Below are 26,589 nucleotides of genomic sequence, written 5' to 3' on the forward strand. Positions count from 1 at the left end.
TGTGCCTGCTCGGATATACTGAGGGAAAATTTAGCATGGTCAATGCACCTAACCAGCACGTCTTTCAGGCTGTGGCAGTTAAACCGGAGCACCCAGAGGAAACCCACGCAGACACGGAGAGAATGTGCAGACTCCGCACAGACAGGGATCCAAGCCACGAATTGAATCCGGGTCTCTGGCGCTGTGAAGCAGCAGTACTAACCACTGTGCATTTCCCATTTTTGAGGTAACCACACCCCCCCCCCCTAACCCACCTCAAATCCGACACTGGGGAACCCGGAAGTGTGCGATAAAGAGCTCCCACTGGCCACCTCCAATGCATTGAGGAGTTCTGCTTCTCCCACCCCTCCAGGGAATTCCAGACCCCCTCCCCTTTCCAACATCCTCAGATTGCTCCTCAACTCCTGTTACCAATCCTGTCGGATCTAAATCCCCGCTGCTCACCCACATCAACCTGAAACTAAGTGCGCACGGCCGCTCACTTCACTTTGGCACATGAAGCGGATGGTATGAAATCCTCCACCCTCCCCTCCCCTCCATCAAAGCGAGGAGGTTATTTAAATGCACCGATTATCCTCCGGCCCAAACTGAACATGATGTGGAGATGCCGGCGTTGGACTGGGGTAAGCACAGTGAGAAGTCTCACAACACCAAGTTAAAATCCAACAGGTCAAATTTGTTAGACCTGCTGTTGTGAGACTTCTTACTGTCCAAACTGAACGAGCAGGAAGTAGAAACTCAGTTTGAGATCAGTGTCAGCCTTTGGGAGGCGGCGAGTGCGCTGATTGATCAGAGCAATGCTGTGGGCTCCCTCTGCTGATTGAGAGATAAGTGTTTGACTGGTGAGGTATCTATTATTCGCTTCTCCTCCACACACGTCCGCCGCCGCGATGGAATTGAGCGGGAAAGTTGCGTTGGTGACCGGCGCTGCTCAAGGCATCGGGAAAGCAATTACTGAAATCTTACTGAAGAATGGGGCTAAGGTAACTCTATAGTTTATCCTGTCTTCAGTGCCGTCTCAGGCTGCTGCTTGTCACTTCCTGTTTTGGGCTGAGTTCTAGAAATACACAATTCTGATGGTCTGGGATCTTCCTCTGGAGCTATGGTCTGGGCGGCACGGTGCCATAGTGGTCAGCACGGTTGCCTCACAGCGCCAGGGACCCGGCTTCAATTCCCAGCTTGGGTCACTGTCCGTCTGCACGTTCTCCCCTAAATCTGCGTGGGTTTCCTCTGCATGCTCTGGTTTCCTCCCACAGTGCGAAAGACGTGCAGGTTAGGTGGCCATGCTAAATTCTCCTTCAGTGTACCCGAACAAGTGCCAGAGAGTGGCGACTGGGGGATTTTCACAGTAACTTCATTGCAGTGTCACGCACCTGATGAAGGCATTCCAAAAGCTTGTGCTACCAAATAACCCTGTTGGACTTTAACCTGGTGTTGTGAAACTTCTTACTGCGCAGTGTTAATGTAAGCCTACTTGTGACTAAACTTTAATTGCAGTGTAAGTCTACTTGTGACACTAATAAATTTTTTAAAAGTGAGAAACTCAATTTGAGAACTCAACCTGGTGTGGGAATTAACCGAATTTGAATGAAATGGAACATCGCCCAGAGCGCACAGAAATCGCCTGGAGCAAGCATGGTGGTAAACAGTTCAGTAGACTAATACCTGTACTGGGCGAGTTGTCTTAGCAGGAAAGGTCGGAGCGTTTAGGTTTGTATCCACTAGAATTTAGAAGAGTAAGTGGCGTCTTGATCGAAACCTTTAAGATCCTGGGGAGTACTGACAGGTCGGATGTGGAGAGGATGCTCCCTCTTGTTGGAGAATCCAGACCTAGGGGTCACTGTTTATTAATAAAAGGGACAGAAATGAGGAGAAACTTTTTCTTTCAGAGGGTTGCGAGTCTGGGCGGAATTGTGAGTTGTGAGGAGGATGTAAGGAGGCTTTAAGGCGATTTAGACAAGTTGAGTTGTATGGGCAAACACATGACAATGTAGCACAATGTGTCTAAATGTGAAGTTGAAAAACAGAAAAGTATTAATTAAATGATGATATATTGGGAAGTGTGGCAGTACAAAGGGATCTGGGTGTCCTTGTACACCAGTCAATTAAAGTGGTGAGGCAGGTGCAGCAAGAAGTTCATTTATTAAACCAAAAGAGAAAATGCTGGAAATTTTCAGCAGGTCTGGCAGCATCTGTAAGGAGAGAAAAGAGCTGATGTTTCAAGTCTAGATGACCCTTTGTCAAAACTAAAAGGCATAGACAGTGGGAGATATTTATACTGCAGGGCGAGGGAATAAAAAATGAGTCATAGCCACAAAAACGAGGGGGAAAGGCTGCTAATGGCTGTCCACAGACAGAATAAAGGGTGTGAATGGCCAAACGACAGAGAAGCTTAATCAGAGGGTAAACTGACAGACTAAAATGTATGGGGAAGGGGGGAATGGGTGGGAGAGAAGTAAAATTTAGAAAAAGGGGCAAGGGGAAGCAAAAGGGGAGAAAAGGTAAGGAAAGGGGGAACTGTTCTGGGAAATTCTTCTAGGTGGCCTGATTAATTTAAACCTTCTCATTAGACATTTCATTTCACAAAGGCAAAATAAAAGTTTATTCAGTTCAATGAAATTCTTCAATTAAACTAGTTTGATTAAAACATTGAAATGTTAGAATCAAAAACATTACAAATTAACAATATTCAGACAAACATACAATTAAGACAAGACAAATTTTTTTTCGGCCGAAAGGGAGATCTCTGATTTCACGGACACATTGCAAATTAGCAATGAGGCATTTTCAAAAGATCTCAGATTTCATGCCAAAGAGTGGAATAGTTATACTTTTTGTTATCAGATTAATTAGCCCAGCACTTAATTAAAAGCAATTTCATTCATTCACTGATCTGTCAATCTAATGATGGCATATCCTTCAATCAATTATATTTTGACACCTTCAGATATAAATAAGTCATTTGTCTGTTTGTTTTACGGACGTTTTCTCCCAAAATTGGCTTCTTATGATTCAGCATTTCTCTAACTAGTTTAAACCGGCTCTAAAACCAAATTAAGACACCTTTATCTTTTGGTATTACCACCCGGCCTGGGTAATTTAATTTGTTGCATAATTTCACAATTTGTGCCTGACTTGTGCTGATATCTTTCATGAATACGTCTTTCATTTTACTGGCATGTTACAAATTCATTTCTTAGGGACATTATTAAGATGTTACTTAAGTATTTTGTATTATTCACAAACCACATATTAAAACATTAGCTGCTAATTATCCCCATGTTGGGTTTTAGAATTAATCAGAATTCTCAACTACAGGGATATGGTAGGGGGAAAGAGTGGGGAAAAAATGAAGACAATAAAGAAATAAAAGGTAGAGAACAATAAAAAATTAAATAAAATGAAAACAAAGGGTGTAGTAGAGCGAATCATCTGAAGTTGTTGAATTCGGTGTTGAGACCGGAAGGCTGTAAAGTGTCTAGTCAGAAGATGAGATACTGTTCCTCCAGTTTGCATTGAACTCCACTGGAATAATGAACATAGTTCATTTATTTATTAGTGTCACAAGTAGGCTTACATTCACACTGCAATGAAGTTACTGTGAAAGTCTCCTAGTGGCCACACTCTGGTGCCCGTTCAGGTACACTGAGGGAGAACTTAGCATGGCCAATGCATCGAACCAGCACGTCTTTTGGACTGTGGGAGGAAATTGGAGCACCTGGAGGAAACCCACGCAGACACGAGGAGAACGTGCAAACTCCGCACAGACAGTGATCCAAGCCGGGAATTGAACCCGGGTCCCTGGCGCTATGAGGCAGCACTGCTACTCCTGCTCCTGGTTTCCGGAATCATCTTCCTCAAATGCAGGCTGATAATTTATCATATAATTAAATCAGTGTTAAATTATTTAATTGGAATTAGAAGATAATGTGAAAAAGAAATAACACTGATAGTAAGTCCAAAGAATTCTGATTGTTTCCAGTAATTTAAAATCTGAGAAATATTAATAATCACAGCAATAATAATACCCACCTCCCGTGGATGGGGTAAATTTGTGACATATGAAAGTGCAGCAGGTACCCGAGCAGGTTGGTAGACAGAGCTCGCTGCCTCTCGGAATGCTTTGTTTGGCCTTTGGAAGATTGAGGCTGGTTCCATGGCACACTCTCCCCACATGGGACACTCTCTCTCTCCAGCCCCCCCCCCCCCCCCCCCCCCCCCCACCCGCAATCCTCGCACACACACGTTCTCTTCTCTCCACCACTTGCAGAGACTCTCTTACACCCAACCACTCACACGAACTCTCTCGTTCACCCACCATTCTCGTACACACACATTTTCCTATTAGGGAATGGGGGGGGGGGTGGGGGGTAATTGAAGGAGGGGGAATGGGGGACTGAAGGAGAGGGTAATGGGGAGAGGAGGAAGGGGAGAGTGAAGGAGGGGGGATGGGGACTGAAGGGGGGAAGGGTTCTGAAGGGGGGATGGGGAAGTGAAGGAGGGGGGGTGGGGGAGTGAAGGAGGGGGGGGCGGGGGAGTGAAGGAGGGGTGGGCGGGGGAGTGAAGGAGGGGTGGGCGGGGGAGTGAAGGAGGGGTGGGCGGGGGAGTGAAGGAGGGGTGGGCGGGGGAGTGAAGGAGGGGTGGGCGGGGGAGTGAAGGAGGGGTGGGCGGGGGAGTGAAGGAGGGGTGGGCGGGGGAGTGAAGGAGGGGGGGCGGGGGAGTGAAGGAGGGGGGGCGGGGGAGTGAAGGGGGGGGACGGGGGAGTGAAGGGGGGGCAGGGGAGTGAAGGGGGGGGCAGGGGAGTGAAGGGGGGGGTCGGGGGAGTGAAGGAGGGGGGGGCGGGGGAGTGAAGGAGGGGGGGGGCGGGGGAGTGAAGGAGGGGGGGGGCGGGGGAGTGAAGGAGGGGGGGGGCGGGGGAGTGAAGGAGGGGGGGGGCGGGGGAGTGAAGGAGGGGGGGGGCGGGGGAGTGAAGGAGGGGGGGGCGGGGGAGTGAAGGAGGGGGGGGGCGGGGGAGTGAAGGAGGGGGGGGCGGGGGAGTGAAGGAGGGGGGGGGCGGGGGAGTGAAGGAGGGGGGGGGCGGGGGAGTGAAGGAGGGGGGGGGCGGGGGAGTGAAGGAGGGGGGGGGCGGGGGAGTGAAGGAGGGGGGGGCGGGGGAGTGAAGGAGGGGGGGGCGGGGGAGTGAAGGAGGGGGGGGCGGGGGAGTGAAGGAGGGGGGGGCGGGGGAGTGAAGGAGGGGGGGCGGGGGAGTGAAGGAGGGGGGGCGGGGGAGTGAAGGGGGGGGGACGGGGGAGTGAAGGGGGGGCAGGGGAGTGAAGGGGGGGGGCGGGGGAGTGAAGGGGGGGGGCGGGGGAGTGAAGGAGGGGGGGCGGGGGAGTGAAGGAGGGGGGGGGCGGGGGAGTGAAGGAGGGGGGGGGCGGGGGAGTGAAGGAGGGGGGGGGCGGGGGAGTGAAGGAGGGGGGGGGCGGGGGAGTGAAGGAGGGGGGGGGCGGGGGAGTGAAGGAGGGGGGGGGCGGGGGAGTGAAGGAGGGGGGGGGCGGGGGAGTGAAGGAGGGGGGGGGCGGGGGAGTGAAGGAGGGGGGGGGCGGGGGAGTGAAGGAGGGGGGGGGGGCGGGAGTGAAGGAGGGGGGGGCGGGGGAGTGAAGGAGGTGGGGGCGGGGGAGTGAAGGAGGGGGGGGGCGGGGGAGTGAAGGAGGGGGGGGCGGGGGAGTGAAGGAGGGGGGGGCGGGGGAGTGAAGGAGGGGGGGCGGGGGAGTGAAGGAGGGGGGGGCGGGGGAGTGAAGGAGGGGGGGGGCGGGGGAGTGAAGGAGGGGGGGGGCGGGGGAGTGAAGGAGGGGGGGGCGGGGGAGTGAAGGAGGGGGGGGGCGGGGAGTGAAGGAGGGGGGGCGGGGGAGTGAAGGAGGGGGGGCGGGGGAGTGACGGGGGGGCGGGGGAGTGAAGGAGGGGGGGGGCGGGGGAGTGAAGGAGGGGGGGGCGGGGGAGTGAAGGAGGGGGGGGCGGGGGAGTGAAGGAGGGGGGGGGGCGGGGGAGTGAAGGAGGGGGGGGGCGGGGGAGTGAAGGAGGGGGGGGGGCGGGGGAGTGAAGGAGGAGGGGGCGGGGGAGTGAAGGAGGAGGGGGCGGGGGAGTGAAGGAGGGGGGGGCGGGGAGTGAAGGAGGGGGGGCGGGGAGTGAAGGAGGGGGGGGCGGGGAGTGAAGGAGGGGGGGGCGGGGGAGTGAAGGGGGGGGCGGGGGAGTGAAGGGGGGGGGGCGGGGGAGTGAAGGGGGGGGCGGGGGAGTGAAGGAGGGGGGGCGGGGGAGTGAAGGAGGGGGGGGCGGGGGAGTGAAGGAGGGGGGGGGCGGGGGAGTGAAGGAGGGGGGGGCGGGGGGAGTGAAGGAGGGGGGGTGGGGGAGTGAAGGGGGGGGCGGGGGAGTGAAGGAGGGGGCAGCGGGGGAGTGAAGGGGGGGGGCGGGGGAGTGAAGGAGGGGGGGGCGGGGGAGTGAAGGAGGGGGGGGGGCGGGGGAGTGAAGGAGGGGGGGGGCGGGGGAGTGAAGGAGGGGGGGGGCGGGGGAGTGAAGGAGGGGGGGCGGGGGAGTGAAGGAGGGGGGGCGGGGGAGTGAAGGAGGGGGGGCGGGGGAGTGAAGGAGGGGGGGCGGGGAAGTGAAGGGGGGGTGGGGGAGTGAAGGAGGGGGGGGCGGGGGAGTGAAGGAGGGGGGGGGCGGGGGAGTGAAGGAGGGGGGGGAGTGAAGGGGGGGGGCGGGGGAGTGAAGGGGGGGGCGGGGGAGTGAGGGGGGGGAGGGGGAGTGAAGGAGGGGGGACGGGGGAGTGAAGGAGGGGGGACGGGGGAGTGAAGGAGGGGCGGAGTGAAACGGGGGGGGGCGGAAATGGGGATATAAGTGAATGAGGGGAAATGGAGTAGGGAAGTTAAATGGCTGTGATCCTCGTTCCAGCTGCCGGGATTTACATGTGCGTATTTCCATTTCAGACCCACCCATACAGCAGCGAATGCAGCTTTCTCAGAGTCAAACTCCCCAATGCTAGGTGCCAACACCTACTGCACTCCCCTCGGGCACTCTGACCGACCCGAACCCCCCTCGGACACACTGACCGACCCGAACCCCCCTCGGACACACTGACCGACCCGAACCCCCCTCGGACACACTGACCGACCCGAACCCCCCTCGGACACACTGACCGACCCGAACCCCCCTCGGACACACTGACCGACCCGAACCCCCCTCGGACACACTGACCGACCCGAACCCCCCTCGGACACACTGACCGACCCGAACCCCCCTCGGACACACTGACCGACCCGAACCCCCCTCGGACACACTGACTGACCCGAACCCCCCTCGGACACACTGACCGACCCGAACCCCCCTCGGACACACTGACCGACCCGAACCCCCCTCGGACACACTGACCGACCCGAACCCCCCTCGGACACACTGACCGACCCGAACCCCCCTCGGACACACTGACCGACCCGAACCCCCCTCGGACACACTGACCGACCCGAACCCCCCTCGGACAATGAACTGAGATTTCCCAATTCTCTGAATTCACATTTTCAGCAAAGCTGCATTTTGGCCCTTTGTGGTTAACCTTGTTTTGTCTTTCTGTAGGTGAGTCTGTTAGATGTTAATACACCAGTTGGTGAAGCCACTAAAGCTGCCTTTGAACAGATCTATGGCTCTGAAAACATTTTGTTCCTTTCCTGCGATGTGACATCAGAAAATCAGCTGAAAGGTACAGATTCAAAATTTTAATTTAACGACATCCAACAGACTGACTGGTTTTTAAAACACAAACTCTTCCACCAAGAGTGTTAAAACCACTTGGTATCGGAGAGCAATTAGTGTTCGGAAATACATTCCTGCGTTACTGTATTAAATATAATCAATAAAGAGTAGACTATCACACCAACAGATGTTCACCAGCTAGACGCAAGAACGAGGAAGAAAGTGTTTCGAAACAATCAATTAGGGCAGATATGAACATACAGATTGGTATGGAGTTTGCACATTCTCCCCGCTTCTGCGTGGGTTTTCTCCAGTTTCCTCCCACAGTCCAAAGATGTGAGGGTTGGGTTGATTGGTTATGCTAAATTGACCCTAGTGTCAAGGGATTAGCAGGGTAAATGCGTGGGGTTACGGGAATAGGGCCTGGGTGGGATTGTGGTTGGTACAGACTCGTTGGGCTGAATGGCCTCCTTCTGTACTGTAGGGATTTGAGGTGTGCCACAGCTGATTGGGAATGCAGGTTTCAAAATTCCACCCACAGTCTGTGCATAGGCACTTGTTGATGCTGTCCAACCTCTTTGTGGGTCTCAGTGTTCCTGGTTCAGATTTGATTTGATTTATTGTCACATGTACTAGTATATAGTGAAAAGTATGTTTCTTGCGCACTATAGAAAAAAAGCATATCGTTCATAGAGGAAGAAAGGGGAGGGCGCAGAATGTAGTCTTACAGTCATAGCTAGGGTGTTGAGAAAGATCAACTTAATACAAGCTAGGTAATAGAGCCTTGTTAGAGAGTTTAAAAGAGTTAGAATAAAGTTTTAGAAGCATAGAATGAGAGTGAAAAATAGAATTAGAGGCTATGGTGGCAAAAAGTCACCTCACTCCGGCGATTATCTTGGATAATCGTTTCTCGATGCTCTTGGGTCTCGGTATCTTGGTGTTCCTGCTTTAGGATCTCAGGGCTCCTGCTTTAGGGTCTCGGTATCTTGGTGTTCCTGCTCTAGGATCTCAGGGCTCCTGCTTTAGGGTCTCGGAGTTCGATGTTCCTGCTTTAGGATCTCAGGGCTCCTGTTTTAGGGTCTCAGGGTCTTGGTGCTCCTGCTTTAGGTCTCGGTGTTCGGTGTTTCCTCTTTAGGGTCTCGGCTCCTGCTTTAGGGTCTCGGGGTCCTGGGCTCCCGCTTTAGGGTTTTGCGGCCCTCAGAATCTCTTAATTTTTGTCCATAAATCTGTGTTTTCCTGGGACAGGAGAAACAAAGCGGGGAAGACTTATCTTGGGTTTCCTCAGTGGCTTGCTTTTGAACTCCCTCCATCCTGTCCGGTTTATGTGTGAGGAGTGGCAGGCTCCTTTTGCAAACCCACTAGTTGTTTTTTTAGGCTTTCAGTGGCTGTCAGTTGTGGGTAACGTTCTAGATGCTATTCCTGTTTCCAAGCATCACTGATGGGCTCCCTGTGAGGTAGATCTGAAGTTCTGCTTCAACAAAAGAGGGATTTAATGGCACATTCCACATGGTTCATGGCCTACCACATTTTCTGGGGAAAGATTCTTGAATATTCACTCAATTATTCACATGTAGAGCAGCCTTGACATTGAAATGACTGCTGTTGTGAATTATTCTGAATAATATGGTTGGTGTTGCAACAGATCATTCTAAGTTGCGGCAGACCTGGCAAATCAACTCCCTTCACCATCTTTTCCAGACGCTTTCAGCAAAACTCTTGAAAAATTTAAGAGATTGGACATAGTTTGTAACAATGCCGGGATCGTTGATGAGAAGAACTGGGAGAAATGCCTCAGTATAAATCTGGTACGTGTTACTAGTACATCAATTACTCTTAATTGTATGTGGGTGATGAGCATTAATTGGGGTTTCACTTGAGCACATCTGAAGGCACATTTACTGTGGTGTGGTTGAGTTTGTAGGTGAATGATTTGTAATGTGCACTCTGTAAATAATTGTAAGACTAAGTTTGGCTCCAGTAACATCCTTTCCCTACTGGGTATGCAGATTAGAACACGCTGTATTCATGGGGCAGAATTCTACATGTCCAAAATGTCCAATGGCAGGGCATTAAATAGTGCACGATGATGTTTGCCACACATCCTGAGGTTATCCTGCACTTGCGCAATATTTCAGTCTGTGGTAGCAGGTGCCAATTGGCAGTGCTCCCACCAACAATTATGGAGCCAATTGAAAGAACTGTCTGCCCTATTGCCCAGAACATTATGTTACCCATGCGATTTTTAGGTCATCACACAAATTCAGGCAGGAAATCAATTTTTCAACATTTCTCAATCACAAACAGGAAGTTGGGGGGGGGGGGGCGTGTGGTTGGAGAGGGTTTGGGTAGGTGTAGGGTGGTGCCTCAATCTCATAACCTCTTCAGATTTGGGGTGCCCTCCCATCCAGGACCTTAGAGCTCAGAAACCCCCATTCCCCCCACTGGCCTATAGTTGGTCCCTCCTGACCAATCAAGGTGCCCCCTGCTATCTCACCCTGGTTCCCCTATGTTGCGGGCTTTGATGTCAGCCTTTTAATTGATCACAACTTTACTTTCGAGTAACCAGACAAGCAGAGTTCTTGTAAAAAGCTGTTTTAATAAAAGCTATAGCAAGGACGCTGGGAAGCTACAGTTCACATCCCTGTAGCAAGCCATATTCATAATTCAAGATACAAAGGCGATTAGAGTTTGCAAAATCAATTACAAGTAATTAGTTTAAACGAATCACAAATCACTTTACGCTTGCATCATTATAATATCCAATCAGCATGAAAACTTCATTGTCCAGCTCGTTTCTGTATCTGTAGATCGCTCCCATTTTCCAGTTACTGATGTCTGATTTATGTGCTTTGCCAGACTAATGGCCTTGGTGTCTGTCTGTGAATGCTCTTATGAGAAGACCTTTGTTTTTCAGCCTGTGAGATTTTTAAAATTAACCCTTTCACTCTGAGACTTACCTTAGGAACAGACCCGGGTCTTACTTCCAGGCAGGGTGTTGCAGTACCTCTTCTGGCCACTGCAGCACTTTCAAGGGTGCTCACAAATCCCACCCACTGCGAATCCCTGGCTGTAGGGATTCGCATTCTAATCAGTATTCTGTAACTTGATTTTTGTGTCTCTGTGCCCTGTTTGAGAGCACATTTCCACTCCATCTGACGAAGGAGCAGCGCTCCGAAAGCTAATGGTATTTGCTACCAAATAAACCTGTTGGACTTTAACCTGGTGTTGTTAAAACTCTTACGGTCTTCAGGACTGAGCCAGCTCAGCAGTCCAGCGCCAGAGCCCATGGCACTAACTACGACTGATGGACATTGAAATCCCCACCCAGAATATGCATTGTGCTCTTGGACATGGAAATGTTCTGATCAGGTGGGTGCCTGTGGAAAATAGAGGAATGGAAGATCTATGGGGTAACCTGCAAGACTTTCCTTTGATCTTGTTGAGCAGACAACGTGACACTGATGTAGATCAACTGTAATCTTATTAAATGGTGTAGTACACTCAGAGCCAATGGCACTTATGCAACATGCAACGAAAGTTGGAGTCCAGGCTGATGTTCACTTGCCAACTGTAAGAAGTGAATGATGCCAGTCGCACAGGAAATGTCCATAAATGCTGATGAACACTTATGGTTCTGTTATTATGAATCCTCTGGCACCTTCCTGGTCAATCTAATCTTGTTAGGGAGTGATAGGTCTAGGGTCTTAAAAAAAGTGGCTGTAGAGATAGTAGATGTATTTGTTACAATCTTCCAACATTTCTTAGCTCCTGGATGATTCCAAATAGATTGGAAAATAGCAAATGTAACACCTCTATTCAAGAAAGGAGGGAGACAAAAATAAGAAAACTACAGGCCAGTTCACTGACAAAGAGAATTTGCTAGAATACATTATTGAATACGTTATTGCAGAATACTCAGAAAATCATTATTTGATCAGCCAGAGTTAATATGATTATGATTTTTAAAGAAAACAACAAGCAAAGTGGCTAAAGAGGAACTTGTAAATGTGCTGTACTTGGATTTGCAAGAGCATTTGATAAGCTGCCACATCAAAGGTTAAATACAAGATAAGGGTTCATGGTGTTGGGGGCAGGGGGGAGGGCAGGGGTAACATATTAGCATGGAGAGAATTGGTTATATAACAGTAAATAGAGTAGGGATAATTAGCTGTAACTAGCGGAGTGTCACAGATCATTGTGAATGGTTCACACCTCAGCAATCCCCATCAAAGACTCGGATGAAGGGACTAAACATATGGTAGCTATGGTAGCTAAATTTGCCAATGATACCAAGACAAGTAGGAAACTAAGCCATCGAGGAACGTAGACTGGTTAAGGGAGTAGGCAAAAATTTGCTAGATGTGGGAAAATGTGAACTTGTCCACTGGCAAGAAGAACAGAAAATTGGTATACTATTTAAACGGAGAGAGATTGCAGAACTCCAAAGTAAATAGGAGTCTGGGAGTCCTAATACATGACTCAAAGGTTATTTTGATTAAGAAGGCAAATGATATGATGGCATTTATCAAAAGGAGAATGGAATATAATAGTAGGGAAGTCTTACAGTAACTGTGCAGGGCATTGGTGAGACAACATCTGGAGGACTGTGTACAGCTTTTATAACTAGTCAGAAGCAGTACAGAAAAAGTTCATTTATTAGTCACAAGTAGGCTCACATTAGCACTGCAATGAAGTTACTGTGAAAATCCCCTATACGCCACACGCCAGCACCTGTTCAGGTACACTCAGGGTGAATTTAGCACGGCCAATGTACCATAACCAGCACGTCTTTCAGACTGTGGGAGGAAACCAGGGCACATGGAGGAAACCCACACAGGGAGAACGTGCAGACTCCACACAGACAGTGACCCAAGCCGGGAATCAAACCCAGGTCCCTGGCGCTGTGAGGCAGCAGTGTTAACCACTGTGCCACCCTCATTCCGCAGATGAGGACCTGATCTTATGAAGAAAGGTTGGATAGGCTGGGACTATACCATTGGAGTTTAGATGAATGAAAGGCAACCTTATTGAAACACAAAATCCTGAGCAATATTGATGCGCGATTAATTCACTCGGGAGGCTGGATCGCACCCAGGAAATAAAGGCTTTTATTAGCAACAAGAATAGAGCATACTACTTAACAATACAATCCCAGACTAAAGGGTCACTAGGAAGTGCAGTGACCTTTATACTCCTGTAGGAAGGCAGAGCCAACCGGAGTGTACCACAGAACAATGCCAACAGGTGGAACACCCCAACCCTAACCCCAACAGTAACAAGAGTAACATATGTACAAGTACCCATAGTGATAATCATCTATGGTTCAGTACCCATAGTGGTAACCATCTATGGTTCACCACAATTGATAGGGTCATTACCAGGAGGATTTTTCCACTTCTGGGAGAGAGAACCAAGTTTGAGTTTTAAGAGTCAGGCATCTACTATTTAAGACAGAGGTGGGGAATTTTTATCCCTTAAAGTGTTGTTAGTCTGACAAATTCTCTTCCCTGGAAAGCAGTGGATGCTGGACTATTGAACCTATTCAGCAAAGTTAGGCAGATCTTTGATCGACAAAGGAGTTAAGGGTTATAGGGGCAGATGACAAAATGGAGTTGAGACACAATCTCAAAGGGTTCACTCCTAAATCCATTGTTCCTTTAAATAGCTTTAACCTCCTTTCTATACATATATTTATACTCAGGGCCCTGTCCTTTGTAAGCAGAAAAAGCATGTTTAAATTTTTGTACTTTAACTCTTATTAAATAAATAGTTTACCGTTTGAACCGCAGTTAGCCCCAGGTCTGTCTACCAGTTTCACATCCAAGTGTTTCCATTTATCTACCTTTTTAAAATTTCTAAACTAAAGTTCAATTTATAAAACATATATATTATGCAATTAGATATTTGCAACAGGTGGGGACCAGCTCTGCTTTAATAAAGAGAGTCATGATGTGGATAATAAAGACAGCACATTAGGTGCAGCACCAGTCACTAGCACTGGGTGGCATGGTAGCATAGTGGTTAGCACTGCTACTTCGCAGCTCCAGTGACCTGGGTTCGATTCCCGGCTTGGGTCACTGTGTGGAGTTTGCACGTTCTCCCTGTGTCTGCGTGAGTTTCCTCCGGGTGCTCTGGTTTCCTCCCACAGTCCAAAGATGTGCAGGTTAGGTTGATTGGCCAAGCTAAATTGCCTCTTAGTGTCCCGGGATGTGTAGGTTAGAGGGATTAGTGGGTAAATCTGTAGGGATACAGGGCCTGGGTGGGATTGTTGTCGGTGCAGACTCGATGGGCTGAATGGCCTCCTTCTGCACTGTAGAGTTTCTATATGAACCTGTTGAAGCTAAATCACAGGGCTTCACAAGTGACAGCAACCGAAGAATCAATCCAGACTTCTCTTTTAGGTTGAAGCCAGTTTATTTATAAGATGCTTCCTCAGAGCTACTAACCTACAAGACGCTCTCCCTCCAAAGTGCTCCAGCTGATTCTATTTATACGACAATCAATGTCACATGTTTCACTAGCAATTCTCTTAACAAGGAAATTGTCACACAGTGACACTACATTTATACTGAACAGTGGAAGCAGCATGGACCAACAAACAATGGATCAGACCAACCTTCTACAGTTCTGTCACATCCAGTTATGAATGGTGATGGATAATTATACATCCAAAGAGGACAACGCTATTCTCAATGATTGGGGGTGCCCAGCCAATCACTGCAAGCAGCAAGGTTGAAGCGTTTGCAGCTATCTTCATCCAGGATAATGCAGTGGATATTTCATCTCAGCTTTCTCTAGAGGCCCCAGCATCACAGACTTCAGTTTTTAGCAAATTCAATTTACTCAATTTGATAGGAGGAAACAGCTGAGCGTACTGGATAGGCCAGGCTATGGGTCTGCACAACATCCCAGCAGTGAGAATTGACAATTTGTGCCTCAGGAGTAGCTGAGCCCCGAGAAAAGCTGTTCCAGTACAACTACAACAATGGCATTGATAGAACCATGTGGAAAATTACCCAGGTATGTCCACTCCACAGAAATCTCATCTGGTCAATCAGCCCATCAGTCTACTTTCAATCATCAGCAAAGTGATGGAAAGTGTCATCAACAGAGCTATCAAGTGACGATTACTCAGCAATAACCTGCTCACCGTTGTTCAGCATGTGTTCTCCCAGGGCCACTTGGCACCAGACCGCATTACAGCCATGGTCTAAACATGGACAAAAGAGCTGAACTCTAGAAATTAGGTGAGGCAGACTGCTGTGAGATGATAACAGCAATATGATACGAAGGACCGTAGCAAATTGAATACTAGGAAATCAAAGGGAAAAGTTTCCACTGGTTGGAGTCAAACCTAGCACAAAGGATGATTCTTGTGGATGTTCGAGGCAAATCATCTGAGTCCCCGAATAGTGCTTCAGGATGGGGTCTTGGGCCCAACCATCTTCAGCTGCTTCATAAGTGACCTTTTCTCCATCATAAGGTTAGAGGGGGGATGTCCGCTGATTGCACAGTATTGTGTGTCATTTACAGCTCCTCAAATACTGTAACATTTCATACCCACATGAAACAAGACTTAAACAATACCCAGGCTTCAGCTGTTAAGTGGTAAATAACAATGGGTACCACACAAGTGCCAGGCAATGACAACCTCCAACAAGAGAAAATCTAACCATCTCCCCCTGATGGTCAATGACATTCCCATCATTGAAGTCAAATTTTCAGTCCCCTGCAGGTTACCATTGACTACAAACTGAACTGGACCAACCATGTAGATACTGTAGTCGCAAGAGCAAGTCAGAGATTAAATGAGTAACTCACCTCCTGACTCCTCAAAGTTGTCCACCATCTACAAGGCATAAGTCAGGATTGTGATGAAATACTCTCCACTTGCCCGGATGAGTGCAGCTCCAACAACACTCAAGAAGCTGGGCACCATGCAAGATAAAGCAGCCCACTTGATTGGCACCCCATCCACTACCTTCAACAGTCACTCCCTCCACCATTGATCCACACTGGCAACAGTGTTTCCCATCTACAAGATGCACTGCAGCAACTCACCAAGGCTCCTTTGGCAACACCTTCCAAACCCCTGACCCCTGCCATCTCGAAGGACAAGGTCAGCAGACACATAGGAATAACACCAGCTGGAAGTTCCCCCCCCTCCAAGCCACACACAATCTTGACTTGGAACTATATCCAGTCCTTCACTGTCACTGAGTCAAAATCTTGGAATTCCCTCCCTGACAGTGCTTAATTATGCCTACACTGCAGGGACCAATGGTGACTGGTCACTGATGGTGACTCATTATCACCTTCTTGAGGACAATTACGGATGGTCAATAAGTGCTGACCTAGCCAGCAAAGCCCACATTCTGTGAAAGAACAAAAAAAACTTGCCAAGTCCCCTTCAATAGCAGCTTCCAAACCCGTGAGCTCTACCATCTAGAAGAGCAAAGGGCAGCAGGTACATGGGAACACATGCAGCTTCCCCCCAAATCACATACAATCTTGACTTGGAAGCTTCTTCATACTTTGTTCACCAAATAGACTGCTATGGTTCAAGAAGATGGCCCATCACTATCTACTCCAGGGAATGCGTAAGTCCATTTCATTAATCAGTCTGTTTGATTCTACTAACCTGCCGATCGACCCAACTAACCAGTCTGTCTATCTCATTAACCAAACTGTCCATCAAGCTCAACAGTCTATCCCATTCTATTTACCTGTTGATCCATTCACTACCCACTCTGCCCATCATACTAACTAGTTTGCCCATCCCATTTATCAGACTGTCCATTCCACTAATCTATCTGTACTCTACAGTTTACAACTCTGCTACTGCCTGAATATATCACTTTGTTACTGAATATACAGGCAAGACTTGCATATAGTTTGCTGCCTACATGTATCTCTCTGCCCTTTACTTCTCCCTGTACATGTTTGTACTTTAATATTTGTACTGTTATCCAAATGTGTCTGTTCTCTGGTGACTCCTGTACTTACTGCTTGTATTTGCAGGTCAGTGTGATCAAAGGAACCAATCTGGGGATACAGCACATGAGTAAGGAGACTGGAGGTGCAGGAGGAGTGATTGTTAATGTTGCCTCCATGGCAGGTAGTCAATATAATAACAATTGTTTATCAATGTGCTTTGCTGTAGTTGGTTCATGTGGATACTGGAAAACATCCAAGTGGAACAAATTATTATTTTTTTAAGGCAAGTAAGTTTTACTCAGAATCTACAACAAGGAAACATATTCATGTTTCACACGAGCCTCCACTCACCTGCTTCATCTCACACCATCATCCAATTTATTGAGCTACCCTTTAGTTCTTAATCACCTCTGACATTCTGTGTGGGAGCAAATCTCATTATTGAACCACCCCATGGGGAAAGAGGTTTTTCCTGAGTTCCTCACTGGATTTATGAATGTTGGCCTAATAAATGATCCCAAGTTTTGGACTCAAATAGAAGTGGAAACAATTTTTTTCAAAACTCCCCTATTGTAACCCCTTCATCTATCAAGTTAGTTCCTCAGTTTTCTCTTTTCGAGGTAACAGTCCCAGCCTACAGCTTGATTATAAAAATTGAGACTAACACTCCATTGTAGTACTGAGGCCTTGCTCGACTCTCAGAGGTGCCATCTTTCCGATGAGATGTTAAACTGAGGCCCTGTCCACTTCTCCCACAGCATTATTTTAAAAAAGTGTCCTGACCAATATTTATCCCTAATTGATAAAACAGGAAGAACACAGTGGACAGGACTTTCTGGCCTCTCTCGCCCCGAAACTGGAAAATCCCACCTGAGGTCAATGGACCTTTCCATGGTCCACCGCTCTTTCACTCCAATTCCCGTAGCGGACCAGATGGTACAATTTGCACCAGTATCAGATTATTAGGGTGGAATGGCGGCGGAGTGGTTTTCACTGCTGCCTCACAGCGCCAGGGACCCGGGTTCAATTCCAGCCTTGGGTGACTGTCTGTGGGGAGTTTGCACATTTTCCTCTGGATGCTCCAGTTTCCTCCCACAGTCAAAAGGTGTGCAGGTTAGGTGGATTGGCCATGCTAAATTGCCCCTTAGTGTCCCAATATGTGTAGGGGGATTAGCGAGGTAAATAAGTGGGATTATGGGGGTAAGGCCTGGGTACAATGCTCTGTCAGAGAGTCAGTGCAGAGTCAATGGGCTGGATGGTCTCCTTTGCCAATATAGGATTGTTATTGCTATTTGTGGGATCTTGCTGTATGGAAGTTGGGAGCCTTGGTGAGTTCCTGCAATATTTAAGTCGGCTCAAGCCTGGAAATTGTTCAGGTCTTGCTACATTTGGACATGGACTGCTTCAGTATCTGAGGAGTCACGAATGGTGCAATCATCAGCGAACATCCCCATTTCTAATGATGGAAGGAAGGTCAGTGATGAAGCAGCTGAAAATGGTTGGGCCTTGGACACTTGCTTGAGGGACTCCGACAGAGATGTCCTGGATCTGAGATGGTTAAATTCCATAATCATCATTCTTTGTGTCAGGTATGACTCCAACCAGCTTGGGGTTTTCCCCCCGAATATCATTGACTCCAGTTTTGCTAGGGCTCCATGATGCAATACTTGGTCAAATGCTGCCTTGACGTCAAGGGCAATCACTCTCAACTCACCCTGGAGTTAAACTCTTTTGTCCATGTTTGAACCAAGGCTGAGCCTCACGTTATAGGAAGGATGGTAAGGCTTTGTGGAGATATCCACAGATTCACGAGGATTCTGCTCGCTTTAAGGAAATGCAAGTGCAAAGAAAGACTGGGAAACTGAGGATTTCACACAGTGGGTAATAGGATAGAAATGTTTGATATTATGAAAAGCTGGGCCAAGATATGCAGAAACATTGTGTTTCCAATAATAGAAGAAATGGGGAAATAGAACAGGGTTCTGTTCAGAGACACCAGACAAAGCTGAGAAGAAACCAATTGGTGGGGACATTAGAGAAAGATTTTTCTAAAAGTAATCCGAAAGTTTGAAATATTTAGTACCGTCTATAAACAAATATTAGTGTATTGAATGGATATCTGAATTGGTATAACAGTGAAAACCTGACAGGGTTAATTTTAATTCCAATAATTTGAGGGAGTCATTGTTACAAGATTAAACACAAGAGATTTAAAACAGAGGGCAAGAACATTTACACAGAGAAATACATGGTTGTAGGATTTTCTCCCAGTGTTAGTAGATGGGGTGGGAAATTGCAATATCAAAACTTTGTTTGGCGAGGTAGAGGAAAAGGGGGGTGAAGAAATTTGGGAACTGCACAGATAAATGTGATTAGAACTATTTGCTCATGTGAAGGGGAAATATTAACATGGACCAGATAGACTGAATGGCCTGTTTCTAGGCTGTAACTTCTATGCATTTCTAGTCACACGGTTTTGTCTGGTGGAGTATCTGATGTTTTCCCTCTGCTGTCTTGTGATGAACAGGTCTGCTTCCCTTTTTCATTGGACCGGTTTATTCAGCCTCCAAACACGGAGTGGTGGGATTCACTAGATCACTGGCTGTGAGTATTAAATCATATCACAAAGAGTAACTGTTTCCTGTATAACTATTGCTGTGTGTGTGGATCCTATGTAAGAATATAAGAAATAGGAGCAGGGATAAAACATTTGGCCCTTCCAGTCTGCTTTGCTATTCAATATGTTACTGGCTGCTCCTCGATGTCAAGGCTATATTCTTTTATTTTAGCAGCAGTTTTGTGCCAGAATTGCAGATTAACCCTCTACCAAAATAGAATCTCAGTTGGAACTGAAGCTAATCCCCATACAAACACTTTTGTTCAATATGAGATCTAACTACAGCTTTCTTTCACAGGCACAGAAACACTAAAATGAAACCCACTGACAACTATACCTTATTTTTAATGTTTACCCATCCAAATGTAAATCCCTTAAAAATCTCTTTGGTTTCCTAACACAAGCCTGTTGGAGTTTTTTTATGGATGAAATTAGCAGAACAAATGGGTTATTCTGAGGTCGGCAGGTTGTGACTAGTGGAGCACTGTGAGGATCAGTGCTTGGGCGTCAACTATTCACAATCTATATCAATGAATTGGATGTGGGGACCAAATGTAGATGTAGAACCAGGGGGCACAGTCTCACGATAAGGGATAGGCCATTTGCGACTGAAACAAGAATGAATTTCTTCACTCAGAGGGTTGTGAATCTTTCAAATTCTCTACTGCACAGGGCTGTGGATGCTCCACTGTTGACTGTGTTCAAGGAGAGGTCAGTAGATTTCTAGATGATAAAGACGTGAAGGGATATGGGATAGTGTGGAAAAAACGCTCCGAAAGCTTGTGCTACCAAATAAACCTGTTGGACTTTAACCTGGTGTTGTGAGACTACTTACAGTGTGGAAAATTAACAGTCAGGTAGAAGATTAGCCATGATCTAATTGAAAGTTGGAACAGGCTTGAGGGGCTGAATGGCCTACTCCTGCTCCTATATCCTACAATATCTGTGCCCCAAACTCTGACAGACTAGCATCAGAGATCTTCTGCTTGGAATGTCGAAAAAAATCGATTAATATCCGTGAGTTTGTAACATTACAGAGTTTCTGCTTTCAGCTGACCTGCTTTCAGAAGCATGGCGTTCGATTACAAGTGCTGTGTCCTAGTTTTGTTGACACTGCAATTCTGCCACAGTTGAAATCAGAACAGAGGGAGAACATTGAGGCGCTGATTGATGAAGCTGGAGTTCTGACGTGAGTATAACAACAGTCAGAAACAGGTCAGGTATTAGTTAGGACGACCACAGTCCAAATGTTTGTGGGGAGGTGGTGGTATTGCCATTGGGCTAGTAATTCAGAGATTCAGGGTAAAACTCTGGGGCCCAGGTTCCTATCCCACCACAGCAGATGGTGAAATTTGAATTCAATAAAAGATCTGGAATTAAAAATCCTACTGCCCTCTTTTATATCTGTGATGACATATCAATATTTCCCATGATGACCACGCATAAAGCAAAGGTTGATCCCCGCTTCTGAGAACTAACACCAAAACCCCCAAAGAGAAGTACTTCATTTTATAATCTGTAAAAGGTGTGTGTGAAGTCATGTGACCTGTGCTTCAGCAACTCCTACTGGTTAAGTACAAAATAAATCCCTGACACTCGCTCTAAAATCAACACGTAACAATTTATTTATCTGACTAACAGTGAACAACTTTACTAAACTATTAACAAACTGAATAAAACAAGATTCTAATGGTATGCTGTTCCAATAAATACAATTCCCATTCATTAACAAAAAATTGAATTTAGTTGCTCTCTAAATTGCAACCAGGTTTTGTGTCCTCCGGAATATTCTGGGCCTTCCCTCTTGATTCTTCTGCCTCAAACTTATTTCTTCGTTGGTACTTTTGCTGTCTAGATGGTGCTTTGAGCTAAGAGCTGTGAGCTGTGGCAGGTGACAGATGCTCTCCCCTTTTTATCCTACTGCCCTCTTCTTTTATATCTGTGATGACATATCAATATTTCCCACGGTAGAGTTGGTCCTAGGTTGTCAAAACCATCAGATTTAAATTTAATAGGTTCTTGGTATCTAAGTGCCTCTTTCAAACTGATTGGCAAATTTGAAAAATTCAAAAGCCTGTTGTTTTGTTCACACTGCTGCTTGGCCTTTCAATACAGATGTTTCATTTTTGACTCCCTATGCACTTACATTTGTTTAACTCTCTAAGCACAAAAAAAGCACCACCTTTTAAAAGGACTATGCAATGCTTTCTCCCTAGCATTTTACATTTTTATAAACACCAATCTACAATTACTCTATTCAACTTCGTAACACATGGAACCATTGTCGTAAAAACCCAACTGGTTCACTAACATCCTTTAGTGAAGGAAATCTGTCTGCCACCCATAGCTGGTCTGGCCTAAAATGTCCACTGAAATGGCCGAGCAAACCACTCACTTCAAGGGTGATTTGGGATGGGATATAAATGCTGGTCCAGCCAGTGATACCCACATCCCCTGAATGAAAAAAAATGGAACATTTGTACAGTTCCTTCTGTCTTGGGGGTGAGGGGGGAGGGGTGCTGTTCCAGAACCAGGGGCATGGTTCCAGAAGAATAAAGAACAGGCCATTTGGGACTGAGTATGCCACCAGGTGGTGTCCTTAACATGACTATGGTGATGCAGCTTGATTGCTGCATCCTTGGGCATTAACCCCAGAATCTACATATTTGATTTGAATAATCAGCTATGGATGATGTGGGAGCACCAACAGTCCCAGAAATATCCATGGTGGCGAGCAACTTTAGCCCTCTGGTTTAAAACTAATTGGATGAACGTTCAGGAATCTGTGTGGGGTTTGCATGTTCTCCCTGTAACTGCATGGGTTTCCTTTGCGTGCTCCGGTTTCATCCAATAGTCCAAAGATGTGCAGGTTAGGTGGATTGGCCATGCTAAATTGCCCTTTAGTGTCCCAAGATGTGTAGAATTGGCCATGGTAAAAGTGTGGGGTTATGGGAAAAGGGCGGGAGTCAGTTCAGACTCAGTGGGCCAAATGGCCTCGTTAGGCACTGTAGGGATTCTATGATTATATTCTATGATTCTATGAATCCCATCTGATTTTTCTAGGACTGTCCAGGTCGCAGAGGGATTCCTGCAGCTTGTCATGGATCAGACCAAGAATGGGGCGTTGCTGAAGGTGCTGAAAGCTGGAAGGCTTGAGTATGACACTCAACCTCTGGACCCTTTTCCACAGACTCAGAAATCTACCTAGTGATCAAATGAATATGAGCAACGTGCCTCCGAGAATAAACAAAAGGCCAAAAGCAGATGGAGATGAAATAATTTACCCTTTGATTGCTTGTGTTGGTGCTTTAGCTTTTGTCATACTGGATTGGTTATGAATTTAAACTTTTAAATATTATCGTTTTACAGACGTTTAGAGCAGCGAGGCTGTTTCATAGTGATTTAAATGCCAATTGCTGGAAATGCTGGAAATGTGAAATAAAAACAGAAAATGCTGGAAAAACTCAGTAGGTCGGGCAGCTTCTGTGGAGAGAGAAACAGAGTTAATGTTTTGGGTCTGTATGACTCTTCTTCAGACCTAAGGGGAGGGAGAACGGTGATGGATTTTATACTGTTTAAGAGGCGGGTGGAGCAAAATAGATGGTCAGGGTTCGGTGGGAACTAGGAGAGATTGGACAAAGATGGTGAGGGCACAACACAAAGAAAGTGTTAATGGCAGTGTGAAGGACTACAGAAGATGCTGATAGTGGCACAAAGGAAAGGTAGCAGAATTATTAACACAAAATGCTCATGCAGTATCTGAGCCATGTCCTCAGTCTCCCCGAGAAAATTTCCCTTTCTGTCCCTATGCATTCCCTGAATTATCTTTACTTTGGATCTGATTTGATTTATTGCATAGGGGACTTAGGGGTGATCTTATAGAGGTCTATAAAATAATGAGGGGCACAGATCAGCTAGATAGTCAACATCTTTTCCCAAAGGTAGGGGAGTCTAAAACTAGAGTGCATAGGTTTAAGGTGAGAGGGGAGAGATACAAAAGGGTCCAGAGGGGCAATTTTTTCACACACAGGGTGGTGAGTGTTTGGAACAACTACCAGAGATAGCAGTAGAGGCAGGTACAATTTTGTCTTTTAAAAAGCATTTAGACAGTTACACGGGTAAGATGGGTATAGAGGGACATGGGCCAAATGCGGGCAATTGGGACGAGCTTAGTGGTTTAAAAAAAGGGCGGCATGGACAAGTTGGGCTGAAGGGCCTGTTTCCATGCTGTAAACCTCTATGACTCTTTGACTCATGTATTGGTATACAGTGAAAAGTATTGTTTCTTGTGTGCTACACAGACAAAGCATACCAATCATAGAGTACATAGGGGAGAAGGAAGGAGAGGATGCAGAATATAGTATTACAGTCATAGCTAGGGTGTAGAGAAAAATCAACATAAGGTAGGTAGGTCCAATCAAAAGTCTGATGGCAGCAGGGAAGAAGCTGTTTTTGAGGCAGTTGGTACGTGATCTCAGACTTTTATATATTTTTTCCGACAGAAGAAGATGGAAGAGTGTATGTCTGGGGTGCGTGGTGTTCTTGATTTTGCTGGCTGCTTTTCCGAAGCACTGGGAAGTGTAGATGGAGTCAATGGATGGGAGACTGGTTTGCATGAATCTCTGGGCTATGTTCACAACCCTTTGTATTTTCTTGCGGTCTTGGGCAGAGTAGGAGCGTTACCAAGCTGTGATACGTCCAGAAAGGATGCTTTCTATGATGCATCTGTAAACATTGGTGAGAGTCGTAGTAGACATACCAAATTTCCTTAGCTTCCTGAGAAAGTAAAGGCATTGGTGGGTTTTCTTAACTATAGCGTCAGCATGGAGGGAACAGGACAGGTTGTTGATCATCTGGACATCTAGAAACTTGAAGCTCTTGACCATTTCCATTTCATCTCCATTGATGCAGACCGGGACATTTTCTCCACTATGCTTCCTTCATTTTACTGACATTGAGGGAGATATTATTGTCGTTGCACCAGTTCCCCAGATTCTCTATCTCTTTCCTGTACTCCGTCTCATCATTGTTTGAGATCCAACCCACGATGGTGATGTCATCAGCAAGCTTGAAAATCGAGTTGGAGGGGAATTTGGCTACACAGTCAGAGGTGTATAAGGAGTATAGTAAGGAGCTGAGGACGCAGCCTTGTGGGGCACCAGTGTTGAGGATAATCATGGAGGAAGTATCGTTGCCTATCCTTACTGATTGCAGTCTGTGGGTTAGGAGGTCTAAGATCCAGTTGCAGAGGGAGGAGCCGAGCCCTAGGCCACGGAGTTTGGAGATGAGTTTTGTAGGAATAATGGTGTTGAAGACTGAGCTGTAGTCAACAAATGGGAGGCTGTCATAGGTGTCTTTGTTATAAGAACATAAGAACATAAGAAATAGGAGCAGGAGTAGGCCATCTAGCCCCTCGAGCCTGCCCCGCCATTCAATAAGATCATGGCTGATCTGACGTGGATCAGTACCACTTACCCGCCTGATCCCCATAACCCTTAATTCCCTTACCGATCAGGAATCCATCCATCCGCGCTTTAAACATATTCAGCGAGGTAGCCTCCACCACCTCAGTGGGCAGAGAATTCCAGAGATTCACCACCCTCTGGGAGAAGAAGTTCCTCCTCAACTCTGTCTTAAACCGACCCCCCTTTATTTTGAGGCTGTGTCCTCTAGTTTTAACTTCCTTACTAAGTGGAAAGAATCTCTCCGCCTCCACCCTATCCAGCCCCCGCATTATCTTATAAGTCTCCATAAGATCCCCCCTCATCCTTCTAAACTCCAACGAGTACAAACCCAATCTCCTCAGCCTCTCCTCATAATCCAAACCCCTCATCTCCGGTATCAACCTGGTGAACCTTCTCTGCACTCCCTCCAATGCCAATATATCCTTCCTCATATAAGGGGACCAATACTGCACACAGTATTCCAGCTGCGGCCTCACCAATGCCCTGTACAGGTGCATCAAGACATCCCTGCTTTTATATTCTATCCCCTTCGCAATATAGGCCAACATCCCATTTGCCTTCTTGATCACCTGTTGTACCTGCAGACTGGGCTTTTGCGTCTCATGCACAAGGACCCCCAGGTCCCTTTGCACGGTAGCATGTTTTAATTTGTTTCCATTGAGATAGTAATCCCATTTGTTATTATTTCCTCCAAAGTGTATAACCTCGCATTTCTCAACGTTATACTCCATTTGCCATATCCTCGCCCACTCACTCAGCCTGTCCAAATCTCTCTGCAGATCTTCTCCGTCCTCCACACGATTCACTTTTCCACTTATCTTTGTGTCGTCTGCAAACTTCGTTACCCTACACTCCGTCCCCTCCTCCAGATCATCTATATAAATGGTAAATAGTTGCGGCCCGAGTACCGATCCCTGCGGCACGCCACTAGTTACCTTCCTCCAACCGGAAAAACACCCATTTATTCCGACTCTTTGCTTCCTGTCGGATAGCCAGTCCCCAATCCACTTTAACACACTACCCCCAACTCCGTGTGCCCTAATCTTCTTCAGTAGCCTTTTATGGGGCACCTTATCAAACGCCTTTTGGAAATCCAAAAACACCGCATCCACCGGTTCTCCTCCATCAACCGCCCTAGTCACATCTTCATAAAAATCCAACATGTTCGTCAAGCTCATAAAAATCCAACATGTTCGTCAACATGTTATCTAGGTGTTTCAGGCTTGAGTGTAATGCCAGGGAGATGGCGTCTGCTGTGGACCTGTTGCGGCGATAGACAAACTGTGGTGGATCCAGGCACCCTGGTAAGCCAGAGTTGATCCGTGCCATGACTAACCTTTCGAAGCACTTGATGGATGTCAGAGCCACCAGACAATAGTCATTACGGCACGGTGCCTGGCTTTTCTGTGGTCCAGGGATGATGGTCATCTTCTTGAAGCAGATAGGGACATCAGATTGGTGTAAAGAGAGGTTAAAGATATCTGCAAATACCTCCGCCAGTTGGTCTGCACAGGATTTGAGTGCTCATCTGGGTACCCCTTCCGGACAGTCACTTTCCATGAATGGCTTTCAAGAAGGCTGATCTGATGTTTGTGATGGTGACCTTGGATATCGGTTCAGCCGAGGCTTCCGGACAGAAGGTGTGCTCTCTTGCTCAAAATGGGCATAGAATGCATTGAGCTCATCGGGGAGGGATGCATTGTTACTGGTGATTCTACATGCCTTCATCTTGTCACCTGTTATATCTTGCAGACCTTTCCATAGTCAGTGGGAGTCTCTGTGGCTAATACTTTTAACATGTTTTTAAAAGTCTTTTTGTGTTCCCTTCAATGTTACCGGTGAATCTTTTTC

At 47.2% G+C, this 26,589-nt stretch overlaps 1 protein-coding gene across 1 annotated transcript; it reads left to right on the forward strand.

The window, feature by feature from the left end:
* The first annotated feature begins 662 nt into the window (after positions 1–662).
* LOC144505022 (15-hydroxyprostaglandin dehydrogenase [NAD(+)]-like) lies at positions 663–22,643 on the forward strand. The gene is made up of 7 exons (XM_078230676.1): positions 663–983; positions 7,603–7,726; positions 9,418–9,524; positions 16,741–16,837; positions 19,184–19,260; positions 20,326–20,462; positions 22,337–22,643. Exons 1-7 carry the CDS (start codon positions 891–893, stop codon positions 22,479–22,481), a joined length of 780 nt encoding a protein of 259 aa, XP_078086802.1. The 5' UTR covers positions 663–890; the 3' UTR covers positions 22,482–22,643.
* Positions 22,644–26,589: the final 3,946 nt, after the last annotated feature.

The sequence above is a fragment of the Mustelus asterias genome, chromosome 16, assembly GCF_964213995.1.
Source record: "Mustelus asterias chromosome 16, sMusAst1.hap1.1, whole genome shotgun sequence".
Taxonomy (NCBI): domain Eukaryota; kingdom Metazoa; phylum Chordata; class Chondrichthyes; order Carcharhiniformes; family Triakidae; genus Mustelus; species Mustelus asterias.